General features: G+C 36.4%; 7 protein-coding genes across 10 annotated transcripts; 4 read left to right on the top strand and 3 right to left on the bottom strand.

The window, feature by feature from the left end:
• Nucleotides 1–220: 220 nt before the first annotated feature.
• On the bottom strand, nucleotides 221–2,382 carry LOC17884526 (monoacylglycerol lipase). Its single transcript, XM_006286453.2, has 7 exons — nucleotides 1,896–2,382; nucleotides 1,730–1,768; nucleotides 1,554–1,624; nucleotides 1,383–1,447; nucleotides 1,163–1,252; nucleotides 983–1,075; nucleotides 221–886 (listed from the first exon to the last, which is right to left on the bottom strand). Exons 1-7 carry the CDS (start codon nucleotides 2,291–2,293, stop codon nucleotides 452–454), a joined length of 1,191 nt encoding a protein of 396 aa, XP_006286515.1. The 5' UTR covers nucleotides 2,294–2,382; the 3' UTR covers nucleotides 221–451.
• Nucleotides 2,383–3,712: 1,330 nt separating this feature from the next.
• Nucleotides 3,713–5,576, bottom strand: LOC17882200 (thioredoxin-related transmembrane protein 2). Its single transcript, XM_006288460.2, has 8 exons — nucleotides 5,161–5,576; nucleotides 5,022–5,078; nucleotides 4,848–4,917; nucleotides 4,678–4,719; nucleotides 4,516–4,589; nucleotides 4,104–4,174; nucleotides 3,932–4,017; nucleotides 3,713–3,834 (listed from the first exon to the last, which is right to left on the bottom strand). The coding sequence occupies exons 1-8, from the start codon at nucleotides 5,350–5,352 to the stop codon at nucleotides 3,713–3,715; spliced, it is 714 nt and encodes a 237-aa protein (XP_006288522.2). The 5' UTR covers nucleotides 5,353–5,576.
• Nucleotides 5,577–5,678: 102 nt separating this feature from the next.
• On the bottom strand, nucleotides 5,679–7,060 carry LOC17882687. Of its 2 annotated transcripts, none has more exons than XM_006286796.2 (3): nucleotides 6,879–7,060; nucleotides 6,640–6,758; nucleotides 5,679–5,969 (listed from the first exon to the last, which is right to left on the bottom strand). In XM_006286796.2, the coding sequence occupies exons 1-3, from the start codon at nucleotides 7,007–7,009 to the stop codon at nucleotides 5,944–5,946; spliced, it is 276 nt and encodes a 91-aa protein (XP_006286858.1). In that variant the 5' UTR covers nucleotides 7,010–7,060; the 3' UTR covers nucleotides 5,679–5,943. The 2 variants fall into 2 exon arrangements, with proteins under 2 accessions (XP_006286858.1, XP_006286859.1); XM_006286797.2 differs by having other exon boundaries at nucleotides 6,572–6,758; nucleotides 6,879–7,058.
• A 653-nt stretch (nucleotides 7,061–7,713) lies between these two features.
• LOC17882532 (mitogen-activated protein kinase kinase kinase 1) lies at nucleotides 7,714–8,875 on the top strand. Its single transcript, XM_006288363.2, has 2 exons — nucleotides 7,714–8,175; nucleotides 8,434–8,875. The coding sequence occupies exons 1-2, from the start codon at nucleotides 7,714–7,716 to the stop codon at nucleotides 8,794–8,796; spliced, it is 825 nt and encodes a 274-aa protein (XP_006288425.1). The 3' UTR covers nucleotides 8,797–8,875.
• A 700-nt stretch (nucleotides 8,876–9,575) lies between these two features.
• Nucleotides 9,576–12,297, top strand: LOC17884509 (probable glycosyltransferase At5g03795). 3 transcript variants are annotated; one of them, XM_023780973.1, is made up of 5 exons: nucleotides 9,576–9,733; nucleotides 9,886–10,426; nucleotides 10,516–10,646; nucleotides 10,824–11,178; nucleotides 11,527–12,297. In XM_023780973.1, exons 1-5 carry the CDS (start codon nucleotides 9,726–9,728, stop codon nucleotides 12,178–12,180), a joined length of 1,689 nt encoding a protein of 562 aa, XP_023636741.1. In that variant the 5' UTR covers nucleotides 9,576–9,725; the 3' UTR covers nucleotides 12,181–12,297. The 3 variants fall into 3 exon arrangements, with proteins under 3 accessions (XP_023636741.1, XP_023636743.1, XP_006286421.1); XM_023780975.1 differs by having other exon boundaries at nucleotides 9,881–10,426; XM_006286359.2 differs by having other exon boundaries at nucleotides 9,576–10,426.
• Nucleotides 12,298–12,490: 193 nt separating this feature from the next.
• On the top strand, nucleotides 12,491–13,909 carry LOC17882929. Its single transcript, XM_006288984.2, has 4 exons — nucleotides 12,491–12,783; nucleotides 13,067–13,189; nucleotides 13,302–13,372; nucleotides 13,474–13,909. The coding sequence occupies exons 1-4, from the start codon at nucleotides 12,598–12,600 to the stop codon at nucleotides 13,724–13,726; spliced, it is 633 nt and encodes a 210-aa protein (XP_006289046.1). The 5' UTR covers nucleotides 12,491–12,597; the 3' UTR covers nucleotides 13,727–13,909.
• Nucleotides 13,910–18,108: 4,199 nt separating this feature from the next.
• On the top strand, nucleotides 18,109–19,154 carry LOC17883038 (dehydration-responsive element-binding protein 3). Its single transcript, XM_006289524.2, has one exon. It carries the CDS (start codon nucleotides 18,406–18,408, stop codon nucleotides 19,090–19,092), a length of 687 nt encoding a protein of 228 aa, XP_006289586.1. The 5' UTR covers nucleotides 18,109–18,405; the 3' UTR covers nucleotides 19,093–19,154.
• Nucleotides 19,155–20,319: the final 1,165 nt, after the last annotated feature.

Here is a 20,319-nt window from a genome sequence, read left to right as displayed (position 1 = left end):
GACGACCTTTTTCTCTGAGTCTCCACACTAATACACTATATATCATGTCTCTAGCTACATCTGTTAATTTTTACCACCAACACATATTATAATTTACATACTAGCCATGTCAAACAGCTGAGAAATCACTAACATGCTCTCTTTATACTAAGAAACCATATCCATCTTCATCCATTGTAAGGAAGCCATATCTATCTTCATCCATTGTTAGGAAACAAAATGAGCAAGGAAAACAAAATCAATGATAATATATACTTATGAAGTATGCATTCACATGCATATCTATCTTCATCCATTGTAAGGAAAATTTCAATAATCAAACAATTCAAAGATTAAACCCATTATACATATTTGTATTTCCTACATTCGGCTTCTGATTTTACAAACACGCCATTTGTATTACAACTACCTAGAGAAGAGGAAGACCTCTGATATTTCGCCATTTGATATTTTACCAGAGGCCAACGGCTGATCCGTTAACATCGTCAAGCCGCTTCATCATCCAATCTATGATATCACGACCGACTTCTTCACGCTCAGGTTCAAAGAGAAGGTCGTGTAAGAAACCATCATAGAGTTTGATGTCTTTAAAAACTGATGGTGCCTGATTATACAAATCTTGTGAAGCTAGTGGATCAGTGACTTTGTCCGCTGTACCATGGAGAACAAAGAAAGGCACTGTAACAGATTTGAAGTTCCTGGTCAAGTAAGCTGTTATGCGAAGTATCTCATGGCCTGTTCGGACTCTTATTGGACCAGTGTAGACTAATGGATCAGAGTACTTGGCTAAGAGAGCTTCAGGGTCTCTTGAGACCGGAATGCCTCTCTTGTTTGCTCCTTTGAATTGGAACCTTGGGGCGACCAATGAAAAGAGTGGAGCTATTGCCTACAAAGAAACATATGACCTAATGATCACCCACAAAGTTCTCCGGCCTAGAATGACAAAGCATCTAACTTGAATACTGCAAAGGAGACGACTTACCCCAACAATGGGATGAGCGGGTTTGACACGAAGTGCAGGCGATGTCAGGACAATTCCAGCTAACATATTTTCAATAGAGGGAGATGAAGCTGCCTATATTAACACAAAGTAGACCCTTATGTCAGGACACTGTAAACAATAAAAGCTTGAACAGAGCTTCAAAGGTACGAAATGAAGTACCTTCAAAACCACAGCTCCACCAGTGGAGTGACCAAAGAGAAAACAGGGGACCCCCGGGTTCTCATACCTAATCTTTTCCAAGAAAGCTTCCTATAGAATTCAAATCAAGACACCAAATCACTAAATCAACAACTTCAAATGGAACATTTCTCTAGTTTCATCACCAAAAAAGACAAAAAAAAAAAAAGAAGAAGTAATGTTTGTAAGATGGTAAACTTACAGTGTCGGAAACAACATAATCAAGAGAAGGAACATAGCCATGCAAACCATCACTCCCACCGTGACCTAATACAGTTATGGACCAAACCAAACATATGGCGACCTGTTCAGACCCACAGTTTCAGAACAAATATGAAAATGAAGAAGAAACAGAACAAGCTCGTGTTCATACCAATCCAGTCCATAGCGTATACACCTAAATGACTCGAGTTTAGCTGCTTAGCGAATTGAGAATATCTTCCACTGGACATTAAGAAATTCACAGATTGAGAGATTGATCGAATAATAGAGAATTTAGTAAGACGAATTAAATTTGAAAATAAAAATAAAAAAGTGTTGATTTTTCACCTGTGTTCATTGAGTCCATGAATAATAATCAAAATCCCCCTGAAGAGATTAATAAAATTCAAAAATTCAAAGTCAAAATCGAAACCAAGGTTAGATAAAACTTCTGATTAAGAACTTAACCGGAGGATTCTAATTTTGTGCATGCAAAAATCGAGAGGCTAATTACCTGAGTTCGCCGGAGAGAGGCAACCACGACCGAGAGAACAAAGCGTTACCACGACGGCCGTAAAACAAAGAACTGCTCCAACGACAAGGGATCTCTTCATTTCCGGCCATCTCAACGCCTTCAGCCAAGGAACGACGTCTAGCCGTGTCTTCCTCCTCCAGCTTCCATGCCATCTTCCGCCTCCATCGCCTAGAAGGAGCAGGAACAGCCTCCTCCCCCTCCTCCGGCGATGAAAGAGGCGAGACACGGCGACGAGGACGGAGACGGAGAACGAGGAGAAGAGAAAGTACGAGAGAGAAGACGAAGACGAGACATTTCCTAAGCGTTCTCGAAATAAAAATGATCCGATTGCTCGCTCCTGATGTCAATTGCTCCATTTCTCCCGACGTTGACGCCATCGCCGGAAAATATGTAAAAGAGATTCACAAATCGTAAGAAAATTAAAAAAAATGGAGAAAGAAGGAAAGCGTGTAACAGAGAAAATGTCAGGAAATTTTGGGGCAAATGGTGGGACTCAATTTATAAGAGGTGATTACTTTAATCTTATGTAGTGGCGGAGCATGGTGAGACTGGCTACGTGGATATACCTCATTGGTTGTCAAACTAACGAGATTATGTAGGAGTGTTGTTGAGCGGTCCCAAGTCAGAGATTTGGACGGTGCAGATACGGAGTTTCCGGGAGTGTTCGGTCAAGAACCGTTGATGAGTTAGATAGAATGATATAAATGGTCCGTTACGAGTTATACGATATTAAATGATTTTAATTTATTGACCGCGTTTTGAGAAACTGATTATTATTATTATTTATTTTGGTACATTTTTATTTCCTTATACATTGAATAGTATTCCTGATATTAGTTGGATTTATATATATTATAGTTATTAGTTAGATTAAAGTACAGTATGATTTATGATGTAAACACAACGATAGACACGAGAAAGTGAGATGCAAAAGCCGAGTCAAGAGATCAAATCAAATTATTTAATGGCTAAATTAGGATTCTGGAACATGACGAGCAGACGTTGCCACTAGGCATCATCTTTACCATTCAGTTTCTTGTTCATTCAACTCTTAAATCGTAATCACACGTCTTTTAAAGATAACGATGCTTTCTTTTGTATATCAACATACTTACTTATTGGGCTCCCCATACTTTATTACTTGTTGCTTTCACTACATATTAGTTTTGGAATGTTTGCAAAAATATAATTGGCAGGGTAAAGATATGATACTTGGAATAGTAGCCGCCCGCACGCACGATCCAACTTATTTACTGGTAATTTTCTAGTCCACACATAGGACAAAGGATTATAAATGGGTTGTGGTATATACCACATGAAAACAACACAATAAGAGACGTACGAGTGCAAATGAGCCTCAAAATTCATGACAACGAATGGAACTAAAGAGAAGTCAGAAAGTGATATTTCCATTACCAAGGTATTCAAGAATTCTTCGCTGAAGTTCAAACCCCGTAAGATTTCAACAGAATCTTTCTATCTCTCTATAGCACTAGAATATAATACTGTCGTTTTCTCTGAAGAGCCTCACTAAAAATGCCCATTATAGAAGAACAAACAAACGAATCCATAAACTTGATGGTTGTGTTGATTTCTTCATACTGCTCTTGCAAGCGAAGGCCAGAAAGTTGTATATCCGTTATTCGTTTTCTCCGCCACAAATAAAATATAGAAATATATTGGTCCAATCAGTCCACCTCCACACATAAACACAACTTTTATAAATTCCATTTACAGCCGTATAGCCTTAAGAGAATTAATGCAGCCATTAAAAAACTGATTTCTTGCCAATTTTGTCAAAGCATGTAAACCTTGGTTATGGGTAAAGAAGGTGCAGCATCGACATAAAAGTCTGGGAACCGAGAAACTTCAACACCCTTTTCGAACAATATATATGTTGGAAGCTGAGACATTCCACCTATATATGATACACAATATGATCAGTTGCTTCCACAACAGAGACTCGATGTGTTTTTGAGATTGGACAAATTAATGAGTTAGTGAAGAATTATTACCGGCAAGAGATATTCCGAACTTAGCAGCAGTATTAGGGAAAAGTCCAAAATCAACAGTTCCGAAAGACAAAAGATTATTCGAGTACCTGAAGAAATGGAAGAAGAGTGAGTGAGTGTGTCTTAAGACTAACAGTGAAATTGGGGTCTTTCTTAATTCATACACAAAGCTTACGTGATAGAGAGTTCGGGAAAGCATCGGCTTGAACGAACACACTTAGAAGAACTACATGCAAAGAATTCTATCTGCAAAAGATAAGAAAGGCACATCATCATAAAAGTAGCTACAAGCCTTCAATAATAACCTTTTGCAGATGAAAGTTCAATTTCCGACATTGTTTTACTAATTGTTGCATATCAGTTCTGTTTCTTAAATGATTGACAGCTAAACAAAAGAAAGACAAACTTTGATGACATAATAGTAAGGGGAGGCTACAGGTATTATCTAGCTTCATAGACATCATGCTTTGTTGGGTTCCGAGTGTAAGCTATGCTCTCTGCAACTAAATCATTTCATTACCCAAAGTCTTCTCCTTGGTTTTTTCAAATGTATCATCTAAAAGATAAAGCCAGTAGTTCCCACGTACCAACCAGTATTTCGTTGTGCTCCCATCAGACAGCAAATCCTCCAACTGCATAGGTGTTAGCTTCTTCGCAGTTCCTGCAAACGTTTACGCAATTTACAAAGAATACAACTTTTGATTCAGCAAATCCACATAAAAGCAAGAACTTGAAGAATCATCCCATACCTAATTTACTAAATGCTGGCTGTTGAGCTAAAAGATATATAACTGCAAAAGGAAACATTCAAATCAAACATAGAAAGACTCAATCAATGGTTTAAGATCAATCAACACTGAAATCTGCATTTCCTATACAATATCACATATTTAATCAAAGAGATAGGAATTGAGCTCACCTGAAAATATGACAGAGAACCAGATCGCCACTCGGTAATCCATAATCAACGAAACAGCTATGAGAAAGATCTGGGGCGAGTAAATAAATGTGTATCAGCAGATTTCACATGAATCTTAAAGTTGACTAACAATTCAATTTTGATTCGGAATCTGAAACCGGCGAGAGTGTTAACCTTAGCGTAGAGTAAACCATCCGCAACAAAAGCTTCCCATGTTTCCTCCCTCACCATCTACAATACGATTTTGCACAAATCAATAAATCAGGGAGTGAAGAACTCAAGCGATTTAATCAAATTCGAAGTAAGCTCAAACCTTGATAGCGGAAAACATAAGGAACGCTAGAAATGCTTGGATTTCTCTGTCGAAGAGTCGATGAGAAGTGTAGGGTGCGGCGGAGCTACGAATCGGAAGGTAAGAGAAGAAGGCCATGAAATGGAGGAAGTAGAAAGGATCTGATACGATCCGACTCATTGCTTCCATTACTCCTTCACGCTTCTTCTCCATTTTTTGCTCTCTTCGTGTTGAAGAGCTGTAAATTTGCCGAGAGTGTCTACAAGGATTGTTTGAAAACACAGTAGACGTCACGTCGTTTTACATTGTAGAAAACGGCAAGGCGTTTATCTACGACACAATTTTGTGCATTATAAGAAACGGCAAGTCGTATTATCACTACATACAAAGTTTCTGAAGGGTTCGAGTATCTCATGGGCATGGCTTAACTTTCATGCTGAAGATATCATTTTTGATAGTTATATACGATCACTAGATTTAATCATCCATCCTAAATGAAACTTTGAATAACAACTCATATACACACAAACAAGTAAAACTAAAACTAGCCAATAATAATTGAATAGCAAAATCATGGCTTAACCAATAGCATAGACAAGAGGCTATTATTGTTCAATCTTGATGTGTTGAACATAGAAGTTCCAAAAGACATTGTGTTGCTTAATTGGAATGTAACTAAAGAAGAGAGTGTTTTATCATCCAAATGACAGAGAACTGATCTGAGTGATTGAATTAGACCAGCAAAAGCAAAGATGCAGAGAATCTCATCTAAAACGAATCCAAATTTCTTCGAGTCTGGTCTCATTATCGAGGCACGCTTAGGCCGAGCTCTGCAAAGATTCATGAGAGACATAGATTAGTATATGTGCCATCAAAACATATTTGTTTCAATTGTTTTTTGCAATCAATAATACTACAAAAAGTTCAAAGAGAAGATGAAGAAATAGCAGCACCAAAAGGGCATCTCTTTCATCTTCGAGCCAATACAAGATTCTTATGCCTAAACAATTCTTTGATAAGCAAGAACCTATTTGTGTTTAAGAGACCAATGAATATATGCCCTGGCAAACACTAATAGTTCACTAAAAGGAAACTCGGAAAACCACAATAGTCCTAATCAAACTGCACAATGTGAAGGAAAAGCAAAGCAAAGATCAAACCAATATGGGGAAGGGGCAAGTTTGAAACAGAGAAAAGTTCGAGATCTGTGATAATTCTATGAATTTCTTGAATGTCAATAGTCAGTTCTGCAAAGATGAGGATCAAAGTTACACAGAGCTATCCAACTAAAAGCAATATCTACTTAGGCTATATATAAACTGCTAGCGAATCTTAATTACGAAAATCCAATCTCTAATTTGAAACCAAGATTAAATAACATGTCAATTCGAAGCTACGCAAAGATCAAAGAGTTAAAAAAAAGGTTGCTTACAGATATACTAAACACAAAACATTTGGATTTGGAATATCAAACTCCTGGATTCGCACTGCAGAGCATACCCTGAGCTAATGACCTAGAATTCTGTGAATCGATACCGAGGCACGAAGTCAATCTAGCAGAAGCCACCGCACTATACAATGGAAGCAACGATTGAAGTGATCCCAGCTGAGCAATCGGCCTATCAATATTCAAACAAACCCTTTAACAAAATACATGAATCGGGAGCTCACCAATACAAATCCACTACTCAAATGTCGGGAAGGAAAAAAAAAATCAATCAATCAATCAGTTGAGTTACCTCGAAAGTCCAGGCGAAGGAGGGACGCCCAGAAACGATGAAGCCGATTTGGGTCGAAGAGAGGGCTTGTTCATTGCAGATCTAAACATAGTAAACGCTGGTTTAGACAAAGATCGACATCTAGAAGCCATTTTTGCCGGACAAAACGAATGCGACTGTGATTTTGATTTTAGGTTATACTGCGAGCAAGATAGAGGATTGAGTTTTTACAAGGTTTAACCCAAAACGACAACGTTTCTCAAACAAAAATTAATGAAAAATAAATGGCATGCTGTGCCACTGTACTTCCGGAAAACCACACGACGTCTGAATTTTAGATTAATTAAATTGGATCGCGAATATATGAGGTTTTTAAAGCTTCTACACCAAGAGGTCCTGGGTTCGACGCCCGGGTAATGCGATTTATTTAATTTGCAGATTAAGGAGTTAAGCTTACAAGAGATCTATAACAATGCACAATTAGAGCCGTTCGCCGTGATTCTACGCATGAAGAAGAAAGTGTCGTCAGGAAAGGGTTGTAATCTGTGGTGAATCTAAAAAGGTCGGATAGAATTGTCGGTAGTAGTATCGTCGTTGTAACAATTCTCATAATTTGCCATAAATAATAAATCAAGAGTTAAAAAAAATAAAATATATGAGGTTTTTGCATTCCGTGTAACGCCGTATTTTGTGATCGCCTACACGTCGCCGTTATTCCACACGTGTGCCATCGTTCCATACCAAGAATCTTCACAAAAATACATGACGTGTATGATTGTAACTGTACCTATCTCCACAACATAAATATGTAATCGCATAATCTCCCAACTGTTGTAACGGAATTCTTAAAAAATCAATGGAATCTGTCGGATCGAATCAAATATCTCCGTACGTAAGTAACCGTGACCAACGGTATTTCTTGGCTCAACCGGTGGCAGATCGGATACTTCGAGCTCTTCGCCACCGAATTCGTCTCCTCCACCGTCCAAATGGCGGAACTTTTCATGTTCTTGGTGCAACGTGTAACGTTTACACGGTGACGCTAACGGCTACACCTACTTGTACTTGTCCCGACCGTAAGAAGCCGTGCAAGCATATCTTGTTTGTCTTGATCCGAGTTCTTGGCCTTCCTCTCGATGACAAGTGTCTAAGGCAACGGAGACTCCGGCCATGTCTTCTCTACCGCCTGCTCTCCGCCCCAACATTGCCTGACTGCCTCGCCAGTTTCCATCTCCAGCAACGGTTTCTTCAGCTTTTTTCGGCCGCCACTTCTCAACCTGGCGATACTACTAACTCATCCTCCTCCACCAGTAAAATGGTAAAAAAAATTTACCATGTGATAATTGTTGTCCTAATGAGAAATTCATGATAAATTGGTTCGAAATTTTGCATGTCCAGTTACAATAATATAATTAAACAAACATGTAGAAATCTAAATCTTTTTTTTTTACATAGAAATTTATCGTTACATTTTTATTATCCTATGTAAAATTCAATGTTTGATAGAAATTTACTTTACTGTTGGGTAGATACTTAAATATTTTGACATGCATATATCATTCGTTATCTTGAATAGGAAAATGAGGAGGACGAAGAGCCAGCAACATGTCCTATATGTCTAGACGATATTAACGGCAGTAAAAGTATAAACGGCGAAAATGGTGGAGGCGAGGAGAAGGAAGTCGCCGTGGTGAAGTGCCGAGTCTGCAAGAACAAGGTGCATGAAGAATGTATGCTGGCGTGGAGGAGGAGTCGTGGACGGCGGCCAGGCATCTGCGTGGTATGCCGTGCACGGTGGCGAGCCAATAGCTCTAATAAGAGTCCTAATGACGGTGGTGGTAATTACGATAACTGCCACGGTAATTGTTACTTGAATCTTGCTCCTTACGTTGATGAAGAGGAGGAAGATGGTGTTGGCACGAGCCAACGGCCATGTTGAGGAAATTGGAGGATTGATTGTTGTGATTATTATTATCAGTTTAAACAAAATATTGTATATTCATCAACTAAAACAAATATTGTAGATCAAATTTAATTATATTGTTTTACATGTATGTATGTTAGCATGATTGAGTTAACCAATTGGTATGGTTTCGTTCCTCGCAAACCATTTAAATTGGACACGTTGAGGAAGATCGGTAAGGTTATATATAACGAATAGAGAATTTCATGTGGCGTTTAGTATAAAAATTTATCTAGGTAGATATAAACCAATGATACTGAGGAATTAATTTTCTCTCTTTGGGAAAATACAGAGATTCACATCTTCCAATGCATGGATCACGTTGTAGAGCTGAGAGTGCGGGATGCAAACGCTGACACTGAACTCAAACTTCAAATACTATAAGCTCATTGTTTTGAGTGCCCTCTTCTTATACATTTTCTTGGATTGTGTAAGATATTAAGTTCAAGAAAAATATATTAATCAAGTCAACTACTAAGTGGTAATAAGTATATGCTGTAGTACTACTTAATACTTTGTGTAAGAAAACAGATGGTTATAGTAGATGTGGTTTAAATGTTGAAAGATATTGTAGTAGAAAAAAAAAAAAACAGAGGCAGCTTTTGGAAAATAAAACTATGGGTCGTAATTGATCAAACACAGATAATTAAGGGGTGTCTTCTGAAAATTCGAGGAAAGTTATTATCATACCTTGTTGGTTTATCAAATCCAAACACTGTTATTTTGGGTATACTTAATTAGTCAAGACTTTTGATAGTACAAATTTAAAAGCCATCGATTCTCTTGTCTTGTTGTCTCTTTGCTTGTTAATTATTGTTTCTAGTTCTTTTGATGATGATCACTCCAAGAAACTTCAAAGAAACGCTCGGATAAGAGAGCTCCATATATCAACAAGCTCTGATCTGATGTCCATGTAAGTGATCAAGTTCTGTTTCTGGAACAGTCCTCATGAATCAGTACTTAAGCTTTTAGCCTTAAACTTCATCTAATAGTTACAGGTGGGTGTATTTAGTTTTGGATTTTGATGGGTAAATTAGACAAAACTAATAATTGTTTTCAGGAAAGATCCGTTGTGTTCAATAGGAACCTGAGCTCCTTTCAGGTTGTGATGGATCAAATTCGGGGTTTGCGGTTCCTAGGCCAAGCAAGAACTTGTAGAGTTGTTCTTCTCATGGTTCTAGTTGTTGCCTTAGTTTTAGGCCTTCAGTATTTCGAACTCGCTCCATTATCTATTGTTTCACATGGAAACGGCAACGTTTCTGAGTTCAGGGAATCCAATGGTACCACCAAAAGTGCTGAAAATAAAACGTTTCTGGCATCTCAACAAGCATCGTCTGGATTCAAACCGTATAATAGCACAACTAAAGTCTTGAAGAGTATTGAGCACAAGTTTCTGAATGATTCTCCCAAAACAGAAGCTTCTCAGCGAAGTAGAGGCAATGAAACCACTAGTTCTGTACATTCTCTTCAACCCAAAAATCCTCGAATCCACAAGAAACATGAGGAGAGCCAGAGGAACATCAAAAAGCCACCTTTAGTTGTCATATCAATAACCCAGATGAACAATATGTTATGGAAGCGGCATAACGATCCAAAAAATTCACTTGTATGCAAATAATTTTACCATAAGTTCCAATTTCTTATTACTCATAACTCTGCTGATTCCCCTGTTTTCCTACCATTTCATGTTCATAGAAACCTCGTTGGGGATCAAAAGTGGACGAAGAGCTTAAAACTGCTAGAGACAAGATCAAGAACGCAGCTTTGGTTAAGAAGGATGATACCCTTTATGCGCCTCTCTACCATAACCTATCCATATTCAAAAGGTTTAACGTTTAACCAAACTAAGCATATACAGTACAAGGGTAGTAAAGGCCGAACTAATTCTTGCGTCAGCGTTTAATTTTACATTTATAAATCGTGTTTCTGTAAACAAAAAAAATAATCTACTACAAGCAACCACACATAAATATATACGTTTATTAATGATCGGTCTCTTGTAGGAGCTATGAGCTAATGGAGCAGACTCTAAAAGTGTACGTCCATGCAGAAGGGGACAGACCAATCTTCCATCAGCCAGAGGCAATGATGGAAGGGATTTACGCATCAGAAGGATGGTTTATGAAACTAATGGAGAGTAGCCATAGGTTCTTGACGAAAGACCCAACCGAAGCTCATCTTTTCTACTTGCCTTTCAGTTCCAGAATGCTTCAACTGAAACTTTACGTTCATGATTCTCATAGTCGTAGAAACCTTGTTAAGTATCTCAGGAACTACATCGATCTTATCTCTTCCAACCACCCTTTCTGGAATAGAACTCTTGGCTCTGATCATTTCTTCACCGCTTGCCATGATTGGGTATGTTCTTTTAAACCCCCATATTTTTTTTGGCTTGCACTATATATTGAAGTTTCCTTTTTATAAGCTATAAAGTGTACCTGTCTGTTTAAAGTATAAAAGCATAATAAGAATATTTTATGAAAAAAATGGAAATTCACATATATTTTTGAAGAAAAATGGAAATATATCTTTAAATGAAAACAGATATATATATATATATATATATATATATATAAGTAAATTGGTTTCTACCAAAAAAAAAAAAGTAAATTGGTGTTTAAAAGTCAAAACAAAAGATTTTAATGAAATGATCTGATATTTATGATTAGTTATTTTTAATGTAAGTTTTCATATTTGTTATAATAGGCTCCAGCTGAGACTAGAGGGCCATACATGAACTGCATTAGATCACTCTGTAATGCTGATGTCGGAGTAGACTTCGTGGTCGGAAAAGACGTCTCGTTGCCGGAAACGAAAGTCTCTTCGGCACAAAACCCAAACGGAAAAATTGGAGGTAACCGTCCATCCAAGCGAACCATCCTCGCCTTCTTCGCCGGGAACCTACACGGTTACGTCAGACCCATCTTGCTCAACCATTGGTCTTCGAGACCCGAGCCAGATATGAAGATCTTTAACCGGATCGATCACAAATCATATATCCGGTACATGAAACGAAGTAGGTTCTGCGTTTGCGCTAAAGGGTACGAGGTGAATAGCCCTAGAGTGGTGGAGTCGATTCTTTACGGTTGCGTTCCGGTGATTATCTCTGATAACTTTGTGCCACCGTTTCTTGAGATTCTGAACTGGGAATCTTTCGCTGTGTTTGTGCCGGAGAAGGAGATTCCAAACCTGAGGAAGATTCTTGTATCGATTCCGGTGAGAAGATACGTGGAGATGCACAAGAGGGTGTCCAAGGTTCAAAAACATTTCATGTGGCATGATGATGAACCGGTTCGGTATGATATATTTCATATGATTCTTCATTCCGTTTGGTATAACCGGGTTTTTCAGACGTTTTAGCCATATGGTTTCACCAGGATTATATAATAAAGTTGGATTGTTACCTCAATTTACTTCAAATTCGGATTGTAGATAACTCATTATTTTTATGTTTTTAAAGATTGATGATTCAACATATTTCATATGAATATATTGAGATTTATTTTAGAATTATAAAAAAAAAAATCTCCAAATCAATAAATAAAGGTGATTAGGAGTAGGAAAGAATTTTTTTTAAAAAGGTACTCCTCATGTAAATTTTAAATTATGGTTAAAACTGTTCAGTTTTTACCGTTTCACTACATAAACTACGAAAGCGGCAAGACTGAATCGGAAGATTGCATCACATTTCTAGGAATCGTTGTCGGGTTCTTCTTCACGCAGAAAATAAAGGTAGCTGAGCTGAACTAAAGAATTTCAGGTAAATCTGAGCTTTTCATGGCGACACAGGGGAGACCAAGTTCGGCTAAGAGCGAGCCACGCGTTGGGTCTTCTTCTCTTTCTTCCAGAGTCAAGATCGATCCGTCTATTAAAGACAAGAAGAAAATCGTTACCTCTAGCAAACCGATCATGTCGGATAACAAACCCAGATCCTCTGTTTCCACCGTCACGGCGAAATCAGAGGTACCAAATCGGGAAAAAGTCTCTGTCTTATAAGTTTTTATCGCGTGTTTCTGATTTGGGTTCTCTGAAATTTCTTCATTCCTCTGAATTTGATAAATTGTTAAAGATTAGAGTCAATATCTAGCTAGGTTGGTCACTGCGATGAAATTTTGGAATTAGGTTGATGATATTACTAGAGATCTCTTTTATCATCTATGTAAAAGTCTCAATCATGACGTGATTTTGGATATTTTGGTGTCTAGGTTGAATTTTGTAACATATTTATTGCAAAACTTTTGTGAAGGCAAAGCCCAAAATATCTGTAAAATCTACAGCAACAACGTCTGCTGCAACAGCCAAAGGGAAAGCCAAAAGAGAGAAGAAGGTTTATTCATTACCCGGACAAAAGTTTGATCCTCCTGAAGAGGTTAATTTCTAAGACATATCTAATGATTACTCTACTAAATCTTTCCTTTTTTTTCATGTTCTTGATTATATTTTTTATTTTTTATTGGTTTCTCTGTCTTTTGCATCTGCAGAGAGAGCCCTTGAGGATATTTTACGAATCCTTATCCAAACAAATAACAGGAAGCGAAATGGCTGAGTTCTGGTGAGCAATACACTATTGAAAAGTTCCTTTATGAGATGAAATTAATATATTGTTCTTCTTGGCTCATTATAGGCGCATAAAACTTGAATGTGTTGAAACAGGCTAATGGAACATGGTATGTTGTCTCCGGATAAGGCAAAGCGAGCCTTTGAGAAAAAGCAGAGGAAGATGAAGCAAATTCGAATGGGGACACCGACTAAACCGGCACCAACGTATACTAGCAAAGCCGAGAGTTCTCAAAGGACATATGCGTCAAAGAACAGCGGTTTAGATCCTAGAAAGAAGAAGAAAGTCGTTGATGAAGAGGACGATGATGATGATTTCATCCTAAGCCACAAGAGAAGGAAAGTGTAAACCATACAAACTTAAATGCTCTGTTTCGTTATTTAGGTAAAGATGACATATGAGATCAAGAACCTTAAGTTATCGAATAAGTGACCAGATATATATAGTTGTTGTAAGATCCTCAGAAGGTTTTCCATGGACCATTGAGATGTGTTCATGATATAAAAAAATCAGTATAGAGCTGTTGGCGTAGAAGCAAAGTTCTTAGCCCTAACACCGCTAACAACTTTTGAAATGAGCCTGCCTCAAATCGTCATCTCTCTTAACGTAGCATCCGGACTTTTCAATATCCTTGATGATTGAGTTTTCCCTGCACTAAATATCTCTGTTTCTAATATTCTTCTCAAGATATAAATTCACATCATCTGTATTCAATGTTGCTCTTGCTATCTTCAAAATCATTGAACACTTTTCAAATGTAACAAATCTTCAAAGAACTCGTCTTACATGTTGACCACAATTTGATTGATATCATGTTTCTTTATTTTGCTAATATAGCGTTAGTTTAAGTCTTTAAGATCTAAATTTCTGGAAACGTGCTAGTTCATTTTTTCTGATGACACGGCCGGCCGGAAATATAATCTAGCAAAACAAAATCAGAAGATTTGTTGTATTGTGTGCCTCTAAAAATAGCCGTTTGGAACAATACTGATCAAAGACACTGTGTGGGCTATAGCTATATGATGAACCAAGCAATTGCATGTGACAAACAAGCAGCAGGACTGAAGCTGTCAAATAGTCAGGCACTCTCAATCAATAGTCAAAATACACCTTCTTTCAATATCTATCTTCTTTCAATAATGATAGTATGTTTTTTCTTTGCCAAATTTTTTGGAGTAAATAAATAAAAGAAAACTATAAGAAGAAGTGGGCAAATAATAAATGGTGATGGTGAATTTTGACTGTTGATGTTTGATGTACTTTTCTAGTCAGAATCATGTTTTCTTTGTATGTTTTGTCTGTCTCTTACACAAATCTTTAAATTGTTTTCTAACTTTTCATCATTTTTAACTTTTCATAATTATATATACATTAGTAAAGGGTAAGTGAAGAAGAATGATCTAATACATCGAAAGGTCTAATCCTATTAAATGATCTTATAACAGAAAAATAAATAAAAATGGATTCCCTAGACTGGTCACACTGATCTATCAACAATCTTAAACTAAATAGTAGCAATCAAACTATTACGCATACATTGTCGTCAATCCCAATACGACTTTTATATAATAATACTGATATGTGAATGTCTATATATTCTAGGTAAATATAATTCTGTTTTCTTTTATCTTTCTCCTTTCTAGTGAGTCGTGTGTAAATAAATAATTGTAGTCGTAGAAGAGTGTTCTTTTTTTTTTTTTACTTTTTCTTTTTGCTAAAACGCGAAGCTCGGTTGACACTTGGTCGTATAACAATCGTGCTTACGGCTAGCTAATGTTGCTGTTCCAGATCTCCATCATACAGTCCTACGTGTCGGTGTTTTAGATTTTTTCCAACACATTTGTACAATTTACTTATCCCATGATCCTAATGAAATCTTCATGACAACGAGTTCTATGAATCTTAACAAATTTTCTCAGTCCCAATCTAAGACAGAAATATCTATTTTTTAATTCTGCTATATGTATGTAAACTCACACGTATATATTATCAAATTCGAATCCAAAATATCATCCTTTTTTTTTCATTTCATTTCGACGGCGAGCATTATTGATACAACAAATGAAGTTTTGACTAAATTAACTGATACCGTACGTTTTATCTAGTCTTCAGATAAATGTCTTAATGCAGATTAATATCGTTTTACATGTTTCATCGATCCGATATAGATATTAAAATATGTTTAGCGATTCAAGATGTGAATAATGGGTCCAAACGACAACCATTTGCGTGTTTCGTTGACCACTCTCCAAAGCAAAAACATGTAAAAGAGTAAATGTCCTACATCTCGACGTGTCTCATTTTTCTCTATCTGTCAATTTTTTGTCTATCAAATGAACATACACAAGATAGTGATGTATATATGTGGTATACATATATACTATATACCCACCATGATATCATCAACTACAAAATTAATTATATGCTCATACGTCAGAGAAGAACATATGGTGAGAGAGCATACATTTGTTCTCTAAATGTGCTTTATTCTGAAAACAACACAATGAAACGTCCCTCCGCAAACCCACCTCAAGCATAATTACTACATATACCGTTGTGGTCTCGCAGTTATGGTGGTCCGCGCGAACCGAAGCTAGGTTAAGTGTTAGAAAAGAGTGAATTTATATATTGTAAGAAACTTAGACATGTCGAGCTTTCTAAAAAACAGTAAAAAATATTGATGTGCGGAAGATAAAAATAAACTTTGATTTTCATCCTCCTGAAGAGGTTAGTTTAAAACACATGTGGCTTAATTTCCTATATAGAAAAATAAATAAATTTCCATCACAAACATATACAATATTAAATTATTATAAAATCGTAAAAACTTTAAAATGAGTTCACAGGACCTATATCAGAAGTATCTGAAGTTTTTCCATTGCATTCATAATTGAACGCTGACCCTTATAATTGTTTCTTTTTCGGCTAGCGATCTTTGACCCTAATATAGATCTTTAAATCTTACCAAATGACGAGAACGCAAAGCAAGAATATGAAGAAGAAGAAAAGTTCTCTTTCCAAAAGGCTTATTTTGTACCTGTTTCGAAAATTTCGACTTTATGGTCTCTGTATACCTAATAAAACCATAGTCGGTAGATATCGATATTTGGTTTTGTCTGCCTAAATAAATACAAATAAAATTGACCAAAAAGAAAATAAACATAAATATAAAATCGTTTTCTCCCCATCTATTTATAAGAGGGTCCGCTTCGTTTATTGAGATGGTCTCCATTCATAACTAAAAGACAATTTTCTGAAATGAGTAAAAAGAAGCTTGAACGATCTTATCATAATTAAAATTAATTAGCCACGTATCACATTGCTAAATATAATTAAAATCCTTTGTATGTAGTTACTGAAATGTCGACAAAAAAAAAAAAGTTAATGAAATAGGTAGGTTAGGTTCTACCATGTGATATAGTATACATGAATCATTTTATTCATCACAGTATTGATTAGTTATAATATAAACGAACCTCATGCATGATACCATTAATTTAATGGGTTTGTAGTGATCAGTTTCGGTCATTTTACTAAATTAGCATATATTTATCGATAAATTAGAAATATGCATATGATCAAAATATAAAATGCATATACGTATTGCTGAAACGAGAGGCGAAGGAAGAAACAGCGTCGTTCGTTGGAAATACTTCAGTTATTGCAATTATATTTGTGAATTTAAAAAGCAAAATGATGATTAGTTAGAAGATCTTTTATTTTTATTTTTCAGTTTGGCATGATTAATAGAAGACTTTAGAATTAATATATTATGTGTGTTTGACAGAAACTCGTCCTTATAGGTACACTAATACGGTCCCATGATTGAACAAGTTAATGTCCCTTGACATTTCTTGAAGTTTCCTTTGCATACTTCTTTTCTTTATTTGTATTATTATTACACGAACATGTACTTCTCTGTCTATTTTGTTTTTTTGTTTCTCTCTTTAGAACTAACTTTAACCTAATCAATAACAATGGGCTGATAGATTGTTTTGTAGATGAGACCAGGACAGATGTCTTAATTATTAGTATGTTACTATGATTAAAAAAACCCTTTCTATGGATAATACCTACTCGAATCTGAAAGACAAGAAACTATGCGTTTAGTTCTAATCAAGATAAAAGTTATATATATATATATATATATATATATATATATATATATGTGCATGCATACATCGATTGGGTTCTCATGAGCAGGTATGTATAAAAATGTTATAAATGCAGATGTATGATGATGATACAATGAGTCGAATAATAAGGGTAAAGGATAATTAAACAGTAAAACTGAGGTGAAAAGTTATTTACCACACACAAAAAAACAGAAAAGGCTTGTCTCAGTCTCAGTCTCAACATGTTCATGATCGGAGACAATTTCATATAAATATTACGTACCCGGCGGGGAACAAAGTCGTTTTTCAACATAGCCCTTCTAAATATGGTCGTCTCGTAATCATATATATATAAAAAGTATATGATTTGCTTTCCTAATTTAGTTGCATAATATGATTTTTAAGAACCATTAAAGCAAACAGTGACCACCCCAAGTGTGTCGTTTTATACTAATAGCCATGTATAGTAATAAAGAAAATAGGGTGGGGGGTATGATATATATATATATATATAAGAAAGAAAAACAAAATATATAAATAGAGAGAGCATTGGGTCCATTTTCCTTTATTCAATAGACTTATTGCATTGTTTCTGGTCCCATTCTCTTCTAAATTGTAACCCATAACCCCAAATATATATATTTTTAATGCATATATAAATATTTTGAGTGACTGAGAAACGATAGAGCAAGAAAATTTCACCAACATTACAAAAGTTTCTCTCTCATTTCTTCATCACTTGCACTGCTCTGTTTTTTCTTTCCTCATTTTGAATAGTTCTCAAACTTGTGTTTTGTTTTTCCCCTGAAGCTTATTTTCTCCATTTGCAATAATCTCGGGATCCGAATCCAATAAAAGAGCAATCAGAATATTATAGACCTGTACGATACTTTTGTGCATAAGCTAGACACAATGGCAGAGGAATACTACAGCCTCCGCTCGGAGAGAGTACCTCAGCTTCTTGTCCCTAACTCGGAGTCTGACTCAGCGAGTGACAAAAACGAGAAGAAGACGAAACGTGCCAGAGACTCCGGTAAGCACCCGGTTTACCGCGGCGTGAGGATGAGGAACTGGGGGAAATGGGTGTCGGAGATTCGTGAGCCGAGGAAGAAGTCACGTATCTGGCTAGGAACTTTCCCGACTCCGGAGATGGCGGCGCGTGCACACGACGTAGCTGCTCTGAGCATAAAAGGAACATCAGCTATACTAAACTTCCCTGAACTCGCTGACTCATTCCCTCGACCAGTCTCGCTTAGCCCTCGAGACATTCAGACAGCAGCTCTCAAAGCAGCTCACATGGAGCCAACGACGACTTCGTTTTCATCTTCCACGTCGTCGTCCTCTTCTCTGTCTTCCACGTCTTCGCTTGAGTCTCTTGTTTTGGTGAGGACCGAGTCAGAGGAGCTAGGTGAGATCGTGGAGCTGCCAAGTCTTGGAGCGAGTTACGACGTTGACTCGGCTACGCTTGGGAACGAGTTCGTGTTCTCTGACTCAGTAGACTACTGTTTATATCCGCCGCCGTGGGGACAGTCGTCAGATGATAACTACGGTTACGGAGTCATCCCTAACTTTGGCCATGGCTTGTCATGGGATCTTTAACAGTTTTATTTCTATGTCATCACTATAATTATATAATGTTATGTTTAATCTCTTTTTTAAAACCCTTTTCTTTTTTTTCCTTTGAGTTTTGTGGTGTTAGCTAAGAAAGGGTTTTTTCTTTGGGTTCGGGTGCGTGTGTGAGCACCATAATGATACGTGTACAAAAACTCTCTACTCGTGTTTTATATATATAAATATCGGTTTTTGTTTGTCGGAAAATAAGGGGGAAAAAAGTGAAATATTTGAGCAAGTCTTATCAAGTGAATGAATGAACAAGCGATAAATAAAAGTCCACTAACTTTACGATATTGTAATTATGCAAATCATCAAAAGTTCAATACTGTTGCGTGTTTTTGTTTTTGTTTTTTTCTTTGACGAGAAGATATATGACATTCGCTTTAATCATTAGTTGAAAATTTTGAGTCTGATCACTATCTATTGATACTTGTTTTGTCGACATAAATGGAACGTCGACAGTGAGTTAGGGTAAAAAAAAAAAAAAGAAGCGAGAGCGCAACTTGTCCAAGCTGACGCAAACATTACACAGCCACTTATGTATACATATACATCCATGCAAATATGCAATATATACTTTATTTCATCTATTAGTATATTAATGACCAAAATTTCCCACTTAATTGTTGGACAATATAGGCCACACGATAGCATCATACAACTCGTTTTATTCAATTAGAAAGAGAAAAGGCTTCTCTTTTTAATTTTTTTTTTTGGGTTCTGATTCTACGATATGTTAGATCAAAGACTAATTTATCAAATTTTCATTATGATCATCAATCGAAAAATAATGTACAGATCAAGAACTTATATAGTTTAATATTAAAATGAATATAATGGGTCACTAATTTCGTCTTATAACGTGAATCCCTGAGGGAGTTCCTTCTCTATCATTTTATGTCTCTTATTACCTTCTCTTATTTATTCGAGAAATAGCCGAACTTGTGTCGTAAAAGCTTCTACCATCGATCACCGCTGTGGCGGCTAAACTCTTTCCGTGAGTTTAAGAAGCTAAATAGGACTTTAGATTTATTGGTTTATGATTTATGTTTTTTTTTTCGTCAACTAAAATGATTTCGGAATTAAGTAGACATTAGATTTTGCAATTCTTTTTTTTTATATAAGGAAAACTATCAACGAATGTCGAGACGAACAACAATGTTTCACATGAGAAACTTATGAGAAACTCTATAGAGAGTTCCTAAAAATAAT

The sequence above is a fragment of the Capsella rubella genome, unplaced genomic scaffold (assembly GCF_000375325.1).
Source record: "Capsella rubella cultivar Monte Gargano unplaced genomic scaffold, Caprub1_0 scaffold_6, whole genome shotgun sequence".
In the NCBI taxonomy this organism is placed as follows: Eukaryota; Viridiplantae; Streptophyta; class Magnoliopsida; order Brassicales; family Brassicaceae; genus Capsella; species Capsella rubella.
Note: the sequence above shows the minus strand (reverse complement) of the source record. Positions and strands in the feature narration are given on the sequence as shown.